Raw genomic sequence first — 22939 nt, 5'->3', positions numbered from 1 at the left:
GGGCGGTGAAACCTGGGTCTCTGAATTCTTCTGCACGCATAATTATAGGGAAGGGAAGGTTTGGATAAATCCTTGATGGCATATGCTAATTTATTCACACCTGTGCAGAAAAGAGTTAGCATCAAAGGCCGGATACTGCTGTCTTTAGAAAGGTTTGCTAGCAAGGTTGGCCTTTGGCTGGAGTCTGGGAACGTGGCCCCCAGAATATTTCTGGGCAACATTTAATCAAGGGTAGTTCACTGTGCCTACACTATGTAAATAATGCGGTTTATTCTGAACACCTGTTTTCCTTCAGGGAGCCTGCAATTTTGGTATATGCTAGACCGAAGGTACCTCTGGGACCCCCACCCCCTGCCATCAGCTAATGTGCTTTCCTGGGATGAAAACCATTACTCTCATGTTGCTGCATTTTTCACTGCTGGGGGAAAAGTGTGCTCTGTGGGACCCCTCCGTGGGAAGGTGAGAGCACAAGAAAGCCTGCACAAGGGTTCCCCCAGATTCTGCCTGCCTTATCCTTACTATGTTGCCATATTACTGCTCAGCGGTGAGCAAGGTAATAAATCTGGGCCATGTAATAAGTCTAAGCACAATTATAGGCTGAGTCCTGAGCCCTTCTGGTGGGTCTCTGAACGTGGGGACCCCTGACACAACACCCCTGGTTGTGAGCATGCTTTGTGGATGCCCATCCATGTCCAGCCAGACCCAATCTCCTGAATTTAGAATCCCCAGTGTTAGGATAGTTCACTGCTTCTTTCTAGCAAGTGGATAACATTTTTCATTTTGGCTTTAGGAATCAGCCCAATACAGATAAGTGTAAGTGAAACAATAGAAATCTCTTACTTAGCCTTTCATCCAATCTGACAGTAAGAGCAGGGCCTGATAATGCTCAGGGCTCTGCCTGCTGGCAGAACTCAGAACTCCTGTCCCTGCTGCACCAGCTTATTTCCTGCTGATAAAGCACAGCTGAGTGTCAGTGTCCCCTGTTGTTCAATTTCCTCTGGTAGCAAAGAACTTGGCATAAAGAACTAATGCCCTACAGCAAAACCCAACCACATATCCTTCCCACTATCACCACTCCTATTCAAGTCCCCTCCAGAGCAATCAGGCGAGAAGAAGAAATAAAGGGCATCCAAATTGGAAAGGAAGAGGTAAAATTTTCTGTCTGCAGATGTCATGACCTCATATACAGAAAATCTTGAAAGACTCTAACAAAAGTTGTTAGAACTAATAAACAAATTCAGTCACGTTTCAGGACATAACACCAACACACAATCTTACCCATGGAGTAATCACCAACTAGGTAGTCCTTCACCTCAGACTTGTTCCCACTGTGCACCGTTTCCAGGGCACTGAACAAGGGCCTCCAGCCCGACTGGATTTGGGAGGAACACACTTCAACCAGCTCACCAATGGATGTGACGACCTGGCGGAGGCAAAGGAGGTGGCAGTGAACACCCTCTTCTTAAAAGATGCAGGAGAACTTATGGGATGGGTGATGTATTTCTCTGCCCTATTTCTGGGTTAATTTTAGTGAAAGAGAAAGAACCGAACCCAGAGAAGCTCACACAAAAATCTTCTAAATAAGCACTCGTATTGCATTAATTGGCATTTTACTAAGGGCTAATGTTGTCGGGCAACTTTTCACAAGCTTCTTATTAGCTATTTGTAAGTATCTTGCTGTTTTTCAGATTGGGTTTTTGTCTTCTTTTTACTGTCTTTTTATTATTTTAGAGTTATTTGTGTATTCTAGATGCAAATCCTTCCTGAGATCTATAATTTGCGAATATTTTTTCATAACCTCAGGCTTGTCTTTGTTTTTTAATGGTGTGAAAAGAGCAAAAGCTTTACATTTTAATGAAGTCCAATTGATCGATGTTTTTTGCATGTGCATTTGTGTTAGTGAGCAAAGGGTGGCAGGGTGCTCGGGGATTGCACAGAATATGGACTGTCTCAGGAACGTGCGTGTCGTCCTTGTGCACGGGCCACGCTCGTCTTCTCTGTGTTGCTCCAATTTTTGTGCAAGCTGCTAAAGTGGGCACCATCACATTTTCTTTTTATGGATCATGCTGATGTCATTTTAAAGAAATCTCTGCCTAACTCAAGGTCACAAAGACCATCTCCTATTCTTTCTCCTGGAAACACAGTTTTTCTCTTAGAGGTAAGGTGATGATCCATATTGAGTTATTGTTGTATCTATTGAGAGGTGAAAGTGTAGGTCACTTTTACTGCATATGTTCAAGCGCTACTCTCTGAAAATAGTATCTTCTCCCTCTCCTGAATTCCAGTGGCTTGTTTGTCAAAACTTGATTTGCACCTAAACGTGAGAACTTATTTCTGTCCTCTATTTAGTTCCATTGAGCGATAAGTGTACCTTTACACCACTATCACACTATGTGGATTACTGAAGTTTTGAAATCAGGTAGTGTAAATTCTCCAAATTTGTTCTTTTACTAATTTGTTCTCTCTATTCTTGATCCCTTGCATTTGCATATAAATTTGAGAGTAATATTGCTAATATTTTTAAAAACTCTGCTTGGATGTTGATGGGAATTGTACTCAATCTATACATCAATTTGGGGGAATTTTCTCATTTAAAAATACTGTGTCTTTCAATCCATGAATAGACTATATGTCATAATTTATTTAAATCTTCTTTAATGTTTTCTTAGCAATGTTTTATAGTTCTCAGTGTACAAGTCTTGAACTTCTTTTGCTAAATTTATTCCTAAATATTTTTATTATTTTAATGATCTTATGAATGGAATTGTTTTCTTAATTTCAATTTTTGATAATTTATTTCTCAGATATAAGAACTCAATTTATTTTAGTATGCTAATCTTATATCAAGTGACCTTATTAAATTCACTAATAATTCTAGTAATTTTTTGTAAATCCCTTAAGATTTTCTACATACAAGGCCATATTGTTTATGCATTAAGAAAAAAATTTCTTTTCTTTTCAAATCTAGATGCCTTTTTAATACAATATGTAAAAGTTATAATATTAAGTAGAAATAGTAAAGATGGAAATGCTTGCCTGGCTGCTGATCATAGGAAAAAACACTCAGTCCTTCCCTATTCAGTGTGACATTAGATGTAAGACTCTCAAAGATGCTCTTTATCCAACTGAGGAAATTCCTTCTGCTCCTCATTTCTTAAAAGATTTTTTAAAATTAAAAGTGGGTATTAAATTTTGTCATATTTCTATAATTATTTACATGATCATGTGGTTTCAACCCTTTATTCTACTAATATGATACATTACATTAATTGATTTTGAGCTGTTAAACCAACTTTACATTCCTGGGATAAGTTCCATATGTAACAGTGTTTAATCTTTATACATTGCTGGATTTAGCTTCTAATAATTTTTAGTTTTGTTAATCCTTACCTGGGGATATGTTTGTTGACATGAGAGAGAGACAGACAGACAGACATCAATTGGTTGCCTCCCATGCATCCTCTGACTGGAGATTCAACCTGCAACCTAGGAATGTGCCCTGACTGGGGATTGAACCTGCAACCTTTTGGCATATGAGACGATGCTCCAACCAACTGAGCGGCCCAGCCAGGGCTTTAATAATTTTTAAAGAATTTCTTAGGTTTAATTTTGTGAAGAATACTAATCTATAGTTTTCTTTTGGCTTTAGTATCAGAGTAATACTGGTCTCATAAAATGTGTTTGGTAGTGTTCCTTCCTCCTCCACTACCTGATAAGCCAGGGGTATGAAACTCATTTTCACTGGGGGCCACGTTAGCCTTGCAGTTGCCTTCAAAGGGCTGAATGTAATTTCAACTCCTTAACAGTTAAGGAGTAGTTACATTTATACAGTCCTAAAATTATTTCAGTCCTTTGAAGGCAACTGGGAGGCTGACACGCTCCCAGTGAAAATGAGTTTGACACCCCTGCTCTAGGCAAAAACTCCAGAGACAAAGGTTTGGTGATAAAGGAAAGGAATCTTTATTCAAAAGCAGTTTTTTAAGCCTATCAAGTCACAGCTTTAATCACTTAAGCCTATCAATTAAGGCTAAACTCTAATGCCTGAGTTCTCCGTCTTTTCCCTGTTTTTAGTTATCGTGTTTCTAGACAGTTACTGTATTTTGCCATGTATAATGCGCTCCTGTGTATACTGTGCACCCACGTTTTTTCCCCAAACTTTGAGAAAAAGTATCTTTAAAAAAAATTTTTAATTCAATTTTTTATTTATTTAAATTTAGAAACAGAACTAATTATAGTATTCCAGGACATTATTTTACATGTGGGTATCATTTGTGCTTTCTAGAGTTATATTTTCAATGCACAAGCATAAATAAAAGAATTAAAAACATTTCTATGGATATGGAATTGGTACTACCCTTGTAGGATGTGCATCCTTAATTTTCCCTCAAAAATGTGGGCAAAAAAGTGAGCACTATACATGGCAAAATATAGTAGTTTACAAACTGAAAACAACATAATATACAAAAACTACACAATTTTGGAAGAAAGGCAGGCTTTTGCCTTAGGAACTGTTCCCTCTGGAACACCCAAAGAATAAACCTGCCACTTTCCGCAGGCCAGCCTGATGGAGGCTGTGCCCAGAGTTGCTTCTAACACAAAATACTGTCTGTTGGGAAACGCAGGCAGCTGCAGTATGATTAGCCAGGCATCCCCAAGGGACAAGAGCCTCAGTGAGAGCCTGAGAGTGGGCCTGAGGGTGGGCCTGAGAGCCAGAGCCAGAGCCAGAGCCAGAGCCCGAGAGAGCCAGCTCAGGAGCCGGGAAGCTATAAAATTACAATTTTAACCATGTTTAAGGATACGGTTTAATGGCACTAAGTGCATTCACCTTGTTGTGCAGCTGTCACCACCATCCATCTCCAAGAATATTTTCCTCCTTCCAAACTAAAACTCTGTAGCCATTAGACAGTAACTCCCCATCCCCCCGACTGTAACGCTTAGTTGTCTATTTCTCCTTCCAGTTCTCTATTGGCTTCATGCACTTTTAAGGCTTTATTGTTAGGTACACATACATTTATAATTGATGTATCATCCTAAAATATTGACCCTTTCCTAATTATTAAATATCTCTCTTTATTTCTAGTAATACCTCTTGTATTAAAGTATATTTTGCCTGACATTAACAGAGTGACCGCAGCTCTTTCGTGCTTAGTGTTCGCATGGAAAATCATCATCAAACCTCTTACTTTCAATCTAGTTGGGTTTTTGAATCTAAAAATCTGTCACCTGTAGGCTGTATATTGTAGTATCTGGTTGTTTTATCCTGTATTACACTCTCTGCCTTGTAATAGAAGTTTTAGTCAAGTCATGTTTTTTAACATCTTTATTGAGAGAGAAATCCTATATGATAAAATTTACCCATTCATAGCAAACAATTCAGTATTTTTTTTAGTGTATTCAGGGTTGTACAAGCCTGTGCTCAAAATGTGCTCAAATCAAATCACCACAATTTGATTTGAGCACATTTTCAGAAGCCCCATCCCCCAAACTCAGTACCTGTTACCAGTCATTCCCCACCCCACACCACCCCTCTGCTCTCGGCCCCTGGGCACTCACTCATCTACTGTCTCCACAGATCTGCCTATTTTGGACACTTCATATAAATGCAATCTTATGAAAATGGCCTTACATTGTCTTTGGCCTTCATTCTCTCTGGGGAAGTCAATGGCCGTGGCTCCTGGGCAGTACCGAATGGTCCTTCCCTTATTACTCAGAAGATTTTGCCCTTGTCTTTGAGCACTTTGACTATAATGCATCCACTATGGATTATCTTTGTGTTGGTGTTAATTGGGATTCCTTTATTTCTCTAAATATATTTATCCCCTTTTGGTCTATTTCCTCGTCATCTGGACTCCTTTTACATGTACACTACACACTGTCCTGCAGGTCTCTAAGGCTTTATTTATTTTTCATCAAAATTAATTCTCTCTGATGTTCAGAATGGATAATTTATATTAATCTACTTGGAATTTCACCGATTTTTTCTTCTGCCCTCTCCCATCTTGCCAGTAAGCCCTTCTAGCAGATTTTTCGTTTAGTTATTGCTCTTTTCAACAGTAGAATTCACGTTTCCTATTTCTGATTTCTCTATTCCCATGTCCATTCCCGAGTCACTATCACCATTTGCCGGCAACTCCTCGAACATACTGATGACAGAAAGTCTCTGTCCCCCAGCATCAACGTGGGGATCCCTCTGAGGCGGTTTGTGTTTACTGTCCTTCCCCGGAGTATGTGTCACTCTTTCTTGTTTCTTTGCAAGTCTCATAATTTCTTTTCACTGAAAATTTGACATTTTAGATAATATAGTGTAGCACCGCTGGATTTTGATTCCTTTTTCTGAGTTTTCTTTAAAAAAACACCAACTAAATTGCCTGGACATAAACTGTGGAATCTGTCTCTTCCTGCAGTGTGAGGCAACAATGTCTCTGCTCAGTTTCTTTATTATTGTTTTTTTAGCCCAACTTTATAGGGTTTGTCCCCATGTCGACATGGGTTGGTTAGTGGTCATGGATGAGGTGGGCAGAGACTGTGCTCGAACGCACATACCTTGAGCCTTGAAGGCTTCCACCTTTTGCCAACCAGTCTGTGTGTGTAGGCTGGGGAGAATATTCAAAGGTCAGGCAATACTTCAGTCTTCCTTGTCTTTCACTTTCTGATGGGATTTGCGTGGTCTATCCTGCCTACGGCCATGTTTCAATCAGTCAGATGTGTGAGGAAGTTACCTAGTCCTTCTAAGAATCTCTGGTTTCTAGGTTCTCATGATACATTTCTTCCTGGTTCACTGCTCACTGCGACCGCAGGTTAGGAAGGTTGCAGGGTTCTCCCATTCGTTTCCTAATCAATCCACCACTTTGAGCTGACAAATCAATGATCTTTTTTCCTTTTCTCCAAACCAAGTCTGTTCCTCGTAGCAGGAAGGCTGACTTGCCCAGTCAACCCCACACTGGTCAAACTATTATTCCCGTCAAAAGCTTAGAAGTAAGGGGAATAGTGCAGTCTTCAGCTAGAAGGTCACAGACTCCCACTGTTCTTAACAAAAATTCTAGCAAGAACTATTTTTAAGCGTAAATGCTACTCAATTTGTTGTCTGCCCTCGGTCAATTTCCAGAGCTCTGAAATGGTTGCTTTGGACAATTTTGTCCCCTCTAATCCTTAATTCTTGTGAGGAGAATTCACTAACTTGTCTTTGCCACTATAGCCAAAGCCTTTCTTGTTCTATATCTTTCTGAAAATATTTCAGCACAGTTATTTTAGAGTTGGTCTCTGATAACTCCAAAATCTGGATCCCTGGAGGGGTCTGTATGTGTCTATTTTTACTGACTTTCTGTTTTCAATGATATGCTATTTCCTAACAAGCCTGATTAGTTTTGACTGAATGCAGACATTGTACCTTAAACATTAAGAAACAATGATGTCATGTTCTTGTTAGGGATTATTTGAAGTTGGGGATTATTTTCTGTTGGGACTAGTCTATTTAACTTTCACCATTCCTCCTAGGAGATCCTATTCTCTTCATGATTCTGGCCCAAGATGTCAAGAAGTTACCAGATTGGTAGGCCCCAACGCTTCAATTTGTCTTAGCTTCTTAGTCTTCCAGCTTCTGAAATTAACTGATTCCATTTTAGGAAAAGCAACCAAATACTAGGCTCAGTGCCTGGGTATTCTTTTTCTCCTAGATCATGGCCTCAAAGTCATTCAATTTGTTTGTAATATTTCAATGCTTTCCAATGACTAAAAAAAATTTTTTTAGAACTTTTTCTAGTTGTTCCCATGGAAAGCTGATCTGAATGACTTAGTTCATTACTGGAATCCCTCAACCTAGCCTTGAGGTATGAACTCATATCTTCATTCTTCTCTTGTTTTATTAAAAATTATTTCATATTTTGCATGGAAGATACCAATATTCCTGCTACTTCCAGGTCTGACTATACCGTACTGTAGTTTCAGTAGCTCCCTCTGACTACTGCTTTGTTTCCCTACGTGTTTTGTGATACTTTTTAAATACTGTGAACTCACATATCTTGGAACTTTATTTGTAGGATTAATTTTTGTGGCCTGAGTTGAAATTCCAGGGGGAATTTTGCGGCTTTGTATGCTGCCCGTGTAAAGTTCCCAGACTACCAAGGAGGTGCATTTTCATTTACTGACTCGACAGAAGGCCTAGCTTATAATTTTAATCCTGGAAAGTTATTTTTTTATCTTTACTAAGAGCCAATGTTAGAAACAGCCTGATCATATTCTCGGGGAGGGTGGTACTTGAGTTCATTTCTAATTCAACCTTGGCCTAAGTGAACACCAATTTTAAAGATTTGTGTTGAAATTTGTCTCCTGTTCTTGTGGCCTCAAGAATGTGATAGCATCCCTGACTAGTGTGGCTCAGTGGGCTGGGCATCATCTTGCAAACTGAAAGGTTGCTGGTTCGATTCCCAGTCAGGGCACATGCCTGCGCTGCAAGGCCAGCGCCCCCCTGTTGGAGACATGTGAGAGACAACTGATCGATACTTCTCTCCCTTTCTCTCTCTCTAAAAATAAACCAATAAAATCTTTAAAAAAGAATGTGGTAGCAAAACCCAGTTTCACCTGATGACAAATTCCGTCACGGCCAAGGCAGTCTTAGAGCTCTGCTTACTTCTGTGGCTTCCCCTGCTACACGGGGCTTCTTGTGGGCATCTTGGTATTCCTCACTTTCTTGCCAGGGTATCGATGTATTTAACAAGAATTTTTAAGCCTTTATTTGACATTTTTAGGTTTCAGAGAGAGGATCTGTGTTCCTAGATTACTATCATGCTAGTTATGGCATCTCCCACTAGTTTCTTCACCATCTGTGCACCAGTTGAGGGTATGGCAAAGAGTATAGACCAATAAAGCCGATTGCTGAGGTTCAAATCCCAGTTCCACCGAGCACTGTACTCTCAGCTAAATGGATTCACCTTTCTTTGTCACAGATTCCACAAAGTGGATTATTGGAAAGGTGAGATATGCAAAGTTCACAGAACACCACCAGCCCGTGCTCTCCAAAGAGCTAGCAAGGCGATGACAATGCTGGTTCCTGTGACACACTGACCTGGTCCTGAACGTCCTCGTCACACAACTCCAGCTGCATGATGCGCTCCAAAGGTCGGAAGAGTGCTTCATTAAAGTGAAAGTGAGGTGGCTCGTGCCAGTCAGTGAGAACCTCTGTCAGTATATCATGGATGAAGGAAACAGCCTTCTGAGACACGTGTCTTTCCTTATGGCAGGCAGCCTGCAAGATTCAGGAGAGAACAGAACGCCATCAGAACTTCAGGCAAGTAAGGGGCTGGTTTCTGATGGTTTTCCTAACCCACCTCGTTGCAGGGAGGTGGGTGCAGCAATTCTGTTAAAGCAAAGATTGCTTCAAGGAATACACACAGATGAGCAACACACTAAATTGCATTTTTAATAATATAACAAACTGATCAGACACAACTCCAATTAAATGTTTCTAGAAAAATCAGAGTGTCTAGTAATTTCTTCTTTTTACAAATATAACATGTCAGTTTTCTTGTATGGTATAGAGCATGTTGACTATAAAGACACCAGAACTGCCCATGGTCTCATTCTTAGCTGTGCTCCAAACACATAAAGATCAGAGGAGTCATTGGTGCCGCAGGGAGGTGGGCCAATTGCACCAGTAAAGCCCTCACTGGTTGAGGGCTCCTGTATGCAGGCCCGTCAGTAGTCTCCTCCCGCCTGACCCTGGACTTGCTTTGGACAACAGTGAATACTATATAAGTAGACAATTGAAAAGTTGTTGTGATTTGGGGGTGGTTCTCTTGCTTTCCTCTGGAATTCTAAAAATGCCACGTGAACGAGCTGGGGCTAGTCTGCTGGAAGCTGAGAGAGCCCCTGTGTCCAGCCTCCCCGGCCAAGGCCATCATGAACCAGCTGACCCCAGTGACATGTAAGGTCAGCTGAGATCAGCCACGATTGGCTGAAACTGGAAGCAGTGCCAGCCGAGCCTAGCTCAAGTTTCTGACCCAGGTATCCATGAGGTAAATAAATAATGGTTGCTTTAAATCCTACGTGTTTGAGATACTTTGTTATAGTGTATTAGATAACTGATATACTGTTTCCCTATGATCGAATTATTATTTTCTACACCCTTTCCTTACTAGAATGTTCTCAAGTTAGTGAATTAAGTTCCCCCCAAATACTTTGTGACAGCTCTACCAGATAAGCACTAAAGAGCTATTAAGAACAGTTATCACTGCGATACAGGGCAACAATTTCCCACCAACTTAGAAGTGGCCAGTCGTCATCACTGAGATGCTGAGGCGGAGAGTTACCGTATGATTTACCATACAAACCGCTTTTCCCAGTATTCGTTATGTTGGAAACACCAGGACGTATGGTTGTCCCACCCAGAGGGTACTGCCCAGACTATCGTTAGCCGTTAGAAAAGAGAGACTGGCAGGATCCTACAAAAGGCACTGTTGGAGTCGAAGTGGAGCTTCAGGCTCAGGTTGACACCAGGTCATAAAGAATGAAAACTGCCCAACTTGAAAAGGAAGAGGGTCAGAATGAGACCAGGGTAGTGCTGCCCGTCGGGGCGATTCTTTAGATGCCATGAGGTATAATCCGAGAGCTATGATGCCTGTGGCCGGGTGAGGGGAACCTTCTCATTGCACTGTGGCCACCGTGCTCTGTGTCCCCCCCCTGACTGGGGAGCCCCGGGCTGGCTCTGCTGGCGGAGTTCCCTGAGCTCCCCAGTCCCCGGCACTCACCTCCACCAGGTGCGGGGCCACGAGGCTCCAGCAGCGCATCACGTGGAGCAGCGGCCTGGATCTGCTGCGCACGATCCTCAGCATGGCGTCCCCGAGGCGGAACAGGTGCAGGGCACTTTTCCGGTCTTGGGTGGATTTCACTTCTCCTACAAGGAGAGACCATGAAAGCCATCAAGCCCAAACTCAGACCGGCAGGATTATTGGGTGAGTGCCAACCAAGAGAGGAGCGGAGCCTGGATTCAAGAGAGACTTAGGTGGTTCGCTCCACATGGCCCGGCCCACCTCTCCTGGTCACCCATGACATTCCCAGTGGCTGCCGTGACAAGTGTGAACCATGCTTGTTGATAAGGGAGGATGGCGCAGTAGTTACATAGGCAGGCTGGGGAGTCAGGCTGCCTGGGCTCAAATCCTATCTTCACCACTCAGTAGCTGGGTTACAGCAGACTAGAGATTTACATCTGATCCACAGTTTCTCATTGTGAAAGTGGGGATGATAGGACCTATCTCTTAAAGTTACTTTAGGGATTAATGTAGTAATACTCATAAAATACCTAACACAGGCACATACTACCCGGCCCACGCTCTTAGTGAGCATCATGACTATTGTTACCGTCATCCTGCACGGTCAGCATCCACTCTGCCAGTCCTCAGTGCTCCTCTGAAGCCCTTCCAAGCAAGTTGGGCCCCTTTGCTACCTGATAACACGCTGTCTAGCCTGTTCTGCTTTGCTCAGTATAGTCCTTGCCCACTCTGACCTCGCATTCTTTTTTTTTAATAAGCAGAAGTATATATTTCCTCAAGGAGCCTACAATACACAAATAAACAGAGGTATGAATCCACGTTCCTTTCCCGTTCTATGTTAGCTTACAAAAGACAGAGATTTCATGGCGGGTGTCTATTCAAGAGCTACTATTCCTTTCTTGAGCTGACAACTAATTACATAGAAATTCAAATATATTTTACCTTGATAAGAGCCATTAACATGTATTTTTTATTGTTGTTCAAGTACAGTTGTCTCCATTTTCACCTGCCTCAGACCCCTGTCCCACCCATCCCTGCCTCCCACCCTCCCACCTACCCTCTTTGGCTCTGTCTTTGCCAGTGTCGCCTTAGTCTTCCCCACTCCCTGCCTACTCATGGCCTGTTGCTTTCCCTTCACCGCCTGCCTACAAAATGCTGATCATCATCAGGCTCTTCCAACCAAAATGCTCCTAATTAGCCTTGCCATATCCAGTACACCTCAAAATGACAGTAGTAATAATCAGCAACATTTACTGAATGTTCACTCTGCGTCAGACATTGTGTTGGTTCTTTGCATCCTAAATCATTTTAATTTTTAAAGCAAACCTTAAGAAATAAATGTAATTACTGCTATTTTACAGATTAGTAAATTGAATGCTAGAGAGGTAAGCTGACTTGTCCAAGATGGTGCATCTGGAAAATGGTGAAGGCAGCATGTTGACTCATGTCTGATTGATTTCTAAGGCAGTGCTTCCTCCTCCTGGGTCTGCTGCCTCCTCCTGACCATGCTCATTGCTTTGTGTGAGCTCAGAGCCTGATTTCTCCAATGCAAAAGACACAGGAGGTTGTCCTGGGCTCAGAGGTGCTCCTGAAGTCTGATGGTTCTGGAAGGTTGGCCTTATATAGCTAAGGTTTTAAAGTCCATTAAAAACTAGTAGGGAAAGGACGGTGGTTCTCAAATTAGAATCAGCACTGAGGTTCTCAGATTAGAATCAAAAGGCCAAAAATATTACACTTAGAACTTCAGATCCTAAAGATGGAAGGGACCACAGAGGTTGTGCAGTCCAACCTGCCACACAGCTCTGAGTGCTGTCTGAACTCACTGGGACGAGGTGTTCCAGCACCACCACCCCCTGCTGACGGATAGTTGCATTTCTGAGCAGCCTGCCACCCATTTGGGACCACGGACAATTCAGCACAACTCTATTCCCTCTTCCACAGGTTGGCCTTCAAGAGGGCCTTCATCTGGCCTCATGCAGGAAGACAGTCATACTGACCCATCACTAAAGGGTACGCACGAGGGCAGTTTTTCTAGGAGTGGTGCGAGGAGGCTTCTGTCATCCTCCCATTTCTCTCTCTCACCCTCATTCTGGAATCAGTAGGTGCTTCTGCAAGTTGTCTGGACTGAGGCGAGTACTGTGGTCTGTGATATGGAGAAGGGTTCCCACCCTCATGAGAGCTATCTGCACCCTGAGTAGCCACATAGTTTCTAAGTCACGAGCCCAAACCTTCGCAGAACAACCTTGCCAGCTCCAGTGGTAACCTGTAACGGTGGTAGCAGCAACACTTCCACACACACAGAGTCATTCCACCACTCACCCATACACACCATACACACACACCACGCCCTACAACTAGATGACAAATTAGACAGGGAGACCAGGCAGGCTGTTGATATCGCAGATCTGGGCTGGCTCCTGCTAACCTCACGGCACGGGTTCTTCCGGGAAGGAATTACCTGGCATGGCCAGCGAGTAATCAACCGTGTCCGTAACAGAATGGAAAAGCTGGGACTGCGACGCTTTCTTCAGCTGGTAAAGAAAACCTCCCAAAGCCATGAGGTTCAACTTATCCGTAGCATCTTCAAAGAGCCTGGATGAAATAAAAAGATTTGTTCCTTGGAAACAACTCAGCAAAGCCTTTATGGCAGAATGATTATGGTGATTTTGTTAGATGTGCTTAATGAAAATGGTGTGTAAATACTGTAAGGAAATGCATGGTATCATTATATCTATTATGACTGTGCACAAGTACACTCTGACTCCGAGAGATTAATCTGAAGGGCACGGGCTATATTTAAAAAAAAAATCCTTGTGTCCCAGGGCATAGCTCAGCCATTGTAGGCACTAACAAAAAATTTTGGCAAGAAGTTGAAACATGGCACAGCATTACTCCCAGGAACTGAATAAATGGGAATGGAATCCTTCAAATTAGCTGCAATCTCATAAGCTACATTAAAGAAGACCCCGATCAGTTAATTAAGGCTTTTGTTGGACTACCACTGATGAGCGTAACACTGGGCATGGCTCTGAGGGTACCAGACCCATCCTGGAAGCTCCCTACGGCAGGGATGAATGTCTTCATCCCCTCCGACTCAGGCACTTGCAGCCCAGGACATGGTGGAAGTCCAGTATCCACGGGAATAATGAATATTCCTTCACATAACGGGCCTTGCAGATTCTTTTGTTTCCCTCTCAGCCGGGCACAGACATTCTAGTAGCAGTGAGGGAGGAGGAGGTGGGCACAGGTAGAAGGGCTTAGAGGAGGGTCCCAGGCTCACTGGCATTCAGAACATCGGGCTCAGGTGTGGGTTTACGTGGCACACTAGGAATGAGGCGAGCCGGCCTCCCCCTGGACTTGGGTCATCCAAGGCCTGCCCTCCAATCCTGTGGTGACACCAGAAGGGCAAGCAGCCCCTGGGGGCCACGAGCTGGGTAAGGGAGAGTGTCTCTAATAGAAGCTGAATAACAAGTTCCTTTTGAAGGAGCAATCTGAGACACAAATCGGTGAATTAATTGCTTATAAATTATTGTAACTGACACATTTTTCTTGCTGTTCTGTAATTCCAGTTTTAACACCATTTGGTGTCTGGATCTCATGAACCATTGTTTTTTTTCTTTCCTAGTAAGACAAAAAAACAGCAGTGAGTGTTATATCCCACCTGACACCTGTATCCAGATTCCACAATACTTTCCCAGCCACCTTGTTGGATAAACATGAAAAAAGAGATCATTGCACTGAGTTAGTACCTATACTGGGTTAGCAGATGAAGAGGAAACTGAGTCTCAGAGCAACTACTTATACACATGACCTTGCAGGTGGTTGGGGTCAAAGCCGGGAAAGAAGCGGTGTCCTGAGTTCCAGCCAGTGAGTACGCTTCCCACTTCTCCACCTCCTGCTGTCCGTCCTCACCCTATAAACTTCATTGCACCTGCGCTGGGCAGGCTGGGGCCAACAGCGAAGTTTGGAGAGTGAAGTGAGGTCGTTTAACACGCAACTGGTGACCAAAAGCACTTTCAACATCTAGACCGTCACCAAATAGTTGGCGTTATTGTTGATTTTCTCACCCTCTCAAACTTAATGTGGTTTGGGGCATCAGTTAACAATATATCACACTCTGGGGTGTGGGATTTTAAAATATTAATTATCATAAAGATAGTGGATTCCTCAGAGCTTCAAGTGTACTGGTTCATTTAACCTCATGGCTACCCTGTGAGAGAGCTACTTCCTGACCCGATTTTGTGATAAAGAAAAGGGGTGAAGTTGCCTGAAGTCACGGAGCAAGGGCGCCCTGCCCCCGGAGCCTCCGGTCCAGTCATTAGATAGCAGTTCACTCTAAGGGCGGGGTGTGGCAGGGGACAGGAGTTAGGTTTAAACAAAATGAAGAGAGGGTTAAATGCCTGGCGAATGCATCAAGTTGTCCTGGCAGTGCTGTTGAGACCAGAGGAGACGGATGTGGTGCAGCCAACAGGTGAGGGGTGCTGCAGGGCGAGCAGCCCCGCTGGGGTGAGGTGAGGTGAGGGTGGGGGTGTGCACACACACCTGTCGGCCTGCGTGGACAGCGTGAACACGGCCTTGGCGGCGCTGCTCCCGGTCATGAGGCTGCCCCCGCGGAAGTCGCAGGCGCGGCCTCGGCCGCCTTCCCTGATGAGCTCTTGGATGGAGAGGGGCTGGATGACGGGGGCCATGCTCAGCGAACTCTCCTGCTCCGGGCTCTGCTCCGGGGGTGAGCCCTCACCCTCCAGGTCCCCGAGGAGTCCAGGGCCGCCGGGTGCCTTCTGGGGCTGGCTGATGGTCAGCGCGGGCTGGGAGGCGCCGTCGCTGAAGTGGGTGTGCTCCAACGTGCCCACGTACTCACACACCCTGGAGAGAGTTGCAAGCCAGGGGCTGTTAAAAGTTGCAGTTCAAACGGACCAACTCTGTAAATCCCACAGTGAGACAGAAAGGAGATGCAGCTAGTTCTACAGTACTCCCCAAATTCTCTCCTTCCTCCTTCCTCTGGTGAGAGCCACCTCCCCCGCTCCCCTCCTCACTCTATATATTTCTGAGTTGGACCAGACAGCCTGGAAGTGGGGTAAGGATTCCTCAACTTCTCCTACCCCTTACTGGGAGAAAGGTGGGCAAGAGCGCTCTGTTCACCCCTTCCGTCCTGTCCAGCTGACTGGCTTTTCTGGAGTTCGGCTGCCTGAGTGGATTTTCCCAAGGGGTCCTCTTCTCCCATCTCTAGTGCTCCGGTTAGGACTTGGCAAGTGTTTCCTTATTTGGGGGCCTAGGAAGTGTGCATATGGCTGACAGGCCCTCTGACCACTCTGGGCCTCTCTCAGGGGTCCTGCCCAGCCATGGCCCACCTGCTGCTGACAGCTCCATAGCTGTCACAGTAAACAGTTATGGTTTCTTCTCGCGGAGAAGAGTCACAACCTGCGGCACAGCTACCAACTTCCACAGTTTGTTCCCAACAGAACCCGGGACTGAGAAGGCTCATACCAGGCCCCTCACCCCAGAATAAGTCCAGTCATGGTAAGGACCATCCTGGAGAATCCACTGTGACATTCTACAGACAACTTTTTATTTATATGAACTGCCTGGGTATAATTTAAGTCTTTCTCTTTCTCCCTTTTTGCTTGTGGAGCAACAAAGAGGGGACCAGCCTTCACCCTGGCTCCTTGTCATCATGCTCCTCTCAAGATGGGGTTTTCAACCCCTGAGTGATCTGCATGCTTCTGTCTTTCAAAGTTGACAAACACTCATGACTGTATTTGCTTTTAGGATATTAAACTGAATCCGGATCTGGCCCGTGCCCTAGGCGAGGTCTGGGTGACTGAGCCCAGTGAGAGGCGTTGGGTGCGTGTGTGCTGAGGAGGATAAGGGACAGTGAGTGCAGCACCGGACCTGGGCCTGCCCGGGCAGGCACGGCTCCCTGCACTGTCCCAGGCTGCCTGAGTAAGCCAGGGCCTGGGGAGGCACACTCTGTCTCAGTTGTGGGAGGACCATGGAGCTCTCTCTTTGCTGTCATTTCACAGGGGCTGTGAACTGTGCAACTGATGGGGGGTGGCGGGGTCTTTTCCCTTTGATACTACAAATGTCAGATATAAATTTTCGGTCTGTCTTTAGCACAAGGTACTATTCTATTTTTTCCTTTCTCTAGCTACATTAAAAGTCGGCATCTTGTACTTTAGTGTCCATGTAAGCTATCCAAAATCCTTTTTTAAATGAAGAGGATATTCATAAAAATAACAGCAAAGTTATATGGCTGACACATGACCAGCTTTTACATCTGCATAGTATTCGCTTAACTTAAATGGCTTTTATCCTCCACTATTTAAGAAATTGGTATTTTTTCCTTTGTATAATACATCTGCCTCTCATAGCCAGTGTTAATAATCTCTTCATAATCCCCTAAATCAAATTCTGTCACTCTATTCTCTGAGACATACATTTAGTTGGGCCCCTATTCCATCTTCTCTTTTTAATCTCTCATTTGGGATTGATCCAAACTCTGTGAGTTATCGCCATCTGTTTAAGTGTTGGCAGACCTGGAGCCTAGCCCTTCCATCACCCCCAGGCTCCTGAGGCCGGGTGGGCGCCATGTGGGGTGGTGATCCCGTCATGCACCTGAACACGTGTGGCCAGCAGTCTGGGTTGTGGCTTCCCATCTCCAGGCCTACGCTGAGGATGGCGTCCATGCACAGGACGTGGGCTGTGTGCAGTGACACCCCATGCAGCTTCCCGATCTGCTCCAGTTTCTGCTCCACTTTCAGTTTCACTGTGCCAGAAAGACATTCACGAAAATAATATTCCGAGTGAGGGAGACAGTGGACATCACTGGCAGCAAGTTCCTCAGTGGCAGGCCCCTGTGGTTCATCACACACATTCCCCAGCCCTCGGGCCCCACGGACACTGGAGACTCCAGCTCTGTGGCTTCAGAAGTTGAATGGAACCTGAGCTGGTGGGTGCAGTTCCTGCAGGCCCCCCACTGAGCCTGGGTCAGGCAGAGCACTGTGGATGGGCTGCCTGTGCTGACCTCGGCTAAAGCCATCTGTGCCCAGACCCTCCCCCTGCCCATGTCCTCAAACTGATAATACGGAAGAATCCCCGATGTTCTGCAAGTTCTCTTGGAGATTTGATGTCGCGCAGTCATTCTGATATCACCTAAAAAAGCATGTGTATTACACGCTGAATGCCACGGCGATGGCTTTATAACTGCGAATTGCCCCGTCATCACTCCCTGAGATGACATTTGTACTTACGACCTTCAGATAATATATTTTTATTGTAGAATACTAATGAGAAAGGATGCAGACAGTGATTTAAGATGTCAGTTATGCATGGCAAGGCCAAAAGCCAATATCCGCCATGAGTAATGGTGTCCAGTCTTTAGAATACAGGCCTGGTGGGACAACTGAGTGATGCGCCAGAGCCCAGAAATAAAAACAGCATGCTCGCTTCAGGGGGAGTCAAACGGTCCTGCTGCTGCACAGGGCGAATCGACTTGTAGCGAAGCATCATTTGTCACATGCACGTGATACTGACTTTAATCGAATATAATTCGAATCTTAGTTTTGGTTTTAGAATTTTAAAAACTTTCAATGTACGGATTTGTATGTAATTTATGGTCATACATATTAAGTAAAATTGGGGTACCCTTTCTCAGGTAACACTGGGATCTGGGGCCCAGAAGTACTGCTTTGCTTCCACAGGGGTCTCTACAGATTATTCAAGTCTGAGGAGCACTGGCCTCAGCTGGGTTTCTCAGCTCTTGAAAACGTGCCCGATGTTCCTGCTGCTAGCTGTTTCATATGCCTGGTACATAGTATTAGGATAGGCTGGACCAAGCTTCCTGCTTTTCCTTCTGTTTGCTAATTGACGTTTATCTTCCTTATTAGGAAGGCCATGGTCTTTCCTTATACTTAGATAACCCTCCACGTCATTGATTAACTGATTTTAACAAGTGAAAATCAACTCTTGCCTGCATTCACAAAGCTCGAGTTTTTCTCTGACGAGAGTAAAGTCTTCCTGAGCCTCTGCTCAGGGATTCCTTCCACCTGTTTGATTTCCCTTCAGGACACCGGCCATTCTGCCTCCCCCTCTGTGACCTGTGATGTCCTCAAAGGTGCACTCTGTGAAATGCCAAAGCCAGTGGCCAGATGGTGTCAGAGGTGTGCCTAGCTCAGCCAGGTGGACCTCTGGTGTTCTACACCACGCCTGTTAGCAGCCACGTGGAGTTTCCCAGTCACCAGAGGTCAGTATGGTGGCCAGAGGGATCTCTGTAAGCAGTCTGTTGGATCATCTGTGTAAAATGCACCCAAGCCTGTGACCCCCTGGGATCTCATGATCAGTGGTAGACATATGCCGTGTATCACACATAGCTGGAGGCGAGTGTCTGCTTCTGCACATGCAGGTGTGTGCACACTGCACATAAGACACCTGTTGGATTCTGGTCCTTCAGCTGTTACCTTGTGCTATGGCATCGCTGGGTTCTTGGACTTCCTTGTCCTCTTTCTCTTCCTGGACACAGGAAGCAGCAGCCATCTGGGCAAGGGCCGAGGCGCAGTTAGCCGCAACTCCTTCAGAGGAAACAAACAAGTTACCCTTAAACTGGGTCTGTTCTCTACCCATTCACCTGCCCGAACTCTCCTAAAAGACTGGTTTCCCAATGGGGCCATCCCATCCCCGGTACATTCTACAGGGACCCCCCTCAGGCCACAGGTCAGAACATCTACTCCTGCCGATACCTAGAGCACAGCTGAGCCGCGCCGCTTTCCGCAGCCCATCCAGGCTCATGCAGATGGCATCACGTTCTTTCTGGCTCTGCTCTTTGATGCCTTCAGCTCCCAGAATGAAGGCCAGCCCTTTGGAGCTCCCCGCCATGCGGCCAGTCAGGGGGGTTGATAAAGTATCGATCAAGTTCTTCCAGCAGCCAACCAGAATATAGCGAGCAAATGCCACACCTAGAACGTGAAGGGGCATGGGTCACTTTCCAGAGACAAAACCACTTGGCAACAGATGACAGCATGAGATTTCTCTCACCATCAAAATAGCAATACTGAGTTGTGTGCAATTCTACTACAGGAAATATAATTTAATGGATTTCACTTTATGCTTATAAATAATGAATGCCCCATTACCAACGGGATGATGCTAAGTAACTCCCACCAGGCACTTGCTCTGCAAAGACGAAACCTTAATTCATTGATGTCAGTACTGGAAACTGCCAATAATGATTTAATTTCTACTGTTACATGTAATATATGTACATTCATAAACTCAAGACCCTTACCTGCCACTGTGGAGTCATCGAATCTCCTGCCCTGGGCGAAAGGAGACTCTGTAGATGCCGAGGCCATCAGCTGGCCCCCGATTGCACTGCTATCTAAGCCATCGATGTCTGTCAAGGAAAGAGAGCAAAGTTTTCCTTGATCAGAACAGCCCAGTGAAAAGCAGCCACCACAATACTCATTTTTCCCAAAGAATATCCCTTGCATCTGTTAAGTAACAAGTATGTAGAACCTTTTATCAGAATATTAAAAATGTTGTTTCATTCACTCAGTCCAGTTTTCTTTCATTGTCAGAGCATTCTGTTACGCTGCTGTATATTTTTGAGTTGAAAAATATAAACTACTGTCTTTGTTAGAAAATTTATTGTTTTAGAGTATTATGATTTTTGAATACTTATATTCAAAACAGAGGCGTTATTCTCAAATTTTATATATACAGATACCTCAGTGTGGATTTGTTTACTCCTCGTAAGCATGAAGACTAGAATAAGCCTCTTTGGTCCAATAACTGTAAAACCTGATTCCAAAGTACTATAATAATATCTTAATAATAATAACAATAACACTTTACAATTTTCAAAGTGTTTTCACGTAACGTTCTTTTCATTAGCTCTTCCCAACAACTCCAGGTAGATAGGCAGAGCAGGTGTTATTTTTTCTGTTTCACAGAGGGGGAAGTAAATACTCAGGGAAGGTAAATTGCCCCTGGCCACGAGGCTGGTAAAGGAGGGAAGGAGATTTAGTGGTCATGTCTTCTGACTCCCACCTGGGCCTCTTCCCATGACACCAAACTCCAGCTCAATACGGGATCCTAGTTCACCTTGTTTAAAACTTTGTTACTCTCATCTCCAGAATTAGCTCAATGAACCAATCCCTAACATGCTGGCGAGAAGAAACTGGCTTGGGGTTGAGAACACTGGGCTTCAGCCTTGGCTCTGAATTAAGTAGGCTGGTAGCCCTGAGTCAGGTACTCCACTCTCTGGGCCCCAAATTCCTCAGCGGAAAGGAAGCAGCCATTGGCGGAGTGACCATGAGTGGAAGCACATGTACCCGGATGCACCTAACACAGCTAAGAGCAACGCGGAGTGGGGAGGGGAGAGGGCAGCGTAAGTTGACTCCTTGACTTTAGAGTTTCACCCTCAGCCCAATAGGATGGTGTCTGAAGATTATTTCACTATATTTTTGATTCTTACACTGACTCTAAGAAGCCTAGAGACTTCCGGCAACACATCTCTTTGAAAGTTGCTAAGAGGGTAGATCTTAAAAGTTCTCATCACAGGAAAAAAATTTTAACTACGTGTGGTGATTGATGTTAACTAAATTTACTGTGGTGACCGTTTTGCAATATACACATATATCAAATTATTACGGGTACCCCTTGGACTAAAACAGTATCATACATCAATTATATTCCAATAAAACCGGGGGGGGGGAAGCAGGGGAAAATATATATTACTACCAAAGTGGGCACAGATCAGTTTCATGAAATTAATATGACTTATGGTCAAACAGTTATCAGAAATTGCCATTTATCGAAGTTATAATGTTGTCAGTGTGGTAGGTAAAGGACTGACAAATTCGAGTAATGCAAAGTTTATCTGATCACTAAGACTCCGCAATTCTGTAGAACACGTTGACACGACATCAGGGATGGTCACAGTTAGGGATGTGGCCACCCCCAGGGATGGCAGGCAGTGTTAAAGACCAGATGGCTGCTATAGCTTTTCCTTGCACATAATGAAAAGACGAGATGGAAGTCCCCAAGCTCTAGGTTAACTGCTGCTCAGATTCACTTGTCACTTCGTAATTGGAATTTTCTACAAAAAAAATCATAGTGCCTAATTTTGTCTCATTGAAAGACAAAAGACAGGGTCTTATGAAAACCCTGTTTTTCTACCATTAATCTAAAGTTAGATAACTTCCCACTGGATGTAGCAATTGAGCTCTCTGTTCTATCAGAAAAGAGATGGCTGATTAACAGTGACGACTGATAAATATGGCTACTAGGGGTAGCTTGTTATTTGTTCATTCTTACATCTGCTAAATGATTCCTTTTATTAAGGTTCAAGCAAGAGATTAACTTTGGCACAAACTTTGGTATTTTAAAATTAAAATTAAACCTGGAATGTTTAGATCCTCACCTAAATCCCAAGGCATTTCTAAGCCCTGGACAAGTACCTTTATCCCTACTGAAGGGAGCTGATGCAGACAGATGGAAACCAAGGACTGCTTACAGGCAGAATGAATAAATGTCTCACAGTGAAGAACTCCTACTTTTCAAGTGGATGTAAATGTTGCCATGATTAATAAAATGTAAATCGGTCACTTATCCAGTGATTCTGCTCCCCATGGCTTAGGGCCCAGCCTTGCTTCTCCCAAATCCCATCCTAGTTCTAGAGTCAAAGACTTGGCTGTGGAGACAGAGACCTTACTCTATGTCTTGATTCCATGCCTGATTCCTGAATAGCCCCGCACTCGTCATTGTCGGGTTTCACCTGCCAGTAGTCCACTCTGCCGCCTTTGTAAGAGCCTCCAATGGCAACCCCAGGCAACATAACATACCCTTTGGACAACAGATCCGGCCTCCTCGCTGGGCTGTGCTGCCCCAGGCCAGTCCTGCCCCTTCCTGTCAGTGTGTCTTGCCTGGTGGAGAGCCACACTGAGCTGTGCGAGGACAGGTGGCACTACAGAGAGGGCAGGGAAGGCATCAGTATAGGGCCATAGTCCACACATTTGGTCAGCTGGAGCCAGTGACAACATTGCTCAGATCAGTTCCAGGTCTGGGAACTCAGACTGAATACAGGACAAGCCAGGAGAGCCCCTTATTCAGGCTACTGATGACCAGACCAAACTTTGCAGCATTCCTTGATCTTTACCTGACATCACGGTTAAGCCAGGCAA

The 22939-nt window shown here is 44.6% G+C and overlaps 1 protein-coding gene and 1 non-coding gene across 6 annotated transcripts in view; both read right to left on the bottom strand.

Annotated features, from left to right (window-relative positions):
- ARFGEF3 (ARFGEF family member 3) overlaps nucleotides 1-22939 on the bottom strand; it is a 166346-nt gene that overhangs the window by 37492 nt on the left and 105915 nt on the right. For all 5 annotated transcript variants that reach the window (XM_024551900.4, XM_024551901.4, XM_024551902.4 and 2 more), the window contains 9 exons: nucleotides 20041-20148; nucleotides 19496-19711; nucleotides 19217-19327; nucleotides 17376-17526; nucleotides 15306-15626; nucleotides 13222-13355; nucleotides 10743-10888; nucleotides 9062-9241; nucleotides 1279-1423 (listed from right to left, as the gene is read on the bottom strand). In XM_024551900.4, the coding sequence (XP_024407668.2) occupies nucleotides 1279-1423; nucleotides 9062-9241; nucleotides 10743-10888; nucleotides 13222-13355; nucleotides 15306-15626; nucleotides 17376-17526; nucleotides 19217-19327; nucleotides 19496-19711; nucleotides 20041-20148 (1512 nt within the window). The remainder of the gene's footprint in view (nucleotides 1-1278; nucleotides 1424-9061; nucleotides 9242-10742; nucleotides 10889-13221; nucleotides 13356-15305; nucleotides 15627-17375; nucleotides 17527-19216; nucleotides 19328-19495; nucleotides 19712-20040; nucleotides 20149-22939) is intronic.
- LOC112297472 (U6 spliceosomal RNA) lies at nucleotides 1935-2040 on the bottom strand. Its single transcript, XR_002974042.1, has one exon. It is a non-coding gene; the product is annotated as a U6 spliceosomal RNA (small nuclear RNA).

The sequence above is a fragment of the Desmodus rotundus genome, chromosome 11, assembly GCF_022682495.2.
Source record: "Desmodus rotundus isolate HL8 chromosome 11, HLdesRot8A.1, whole genome shotgun sequence".
In the NCBI taxonomy this organism is placed as follows: domain Eukaryota; kingdom Metazoa; phylum Chordata; class Mammalia; order Chiroptera; family Phyllostomidae; genus Desmodus; species Desmodus rotundus.
Note: the sequence above shows the minus strand (reverse complement) of the source record. Positions and strands in the feature narration are given on the sequence as shown.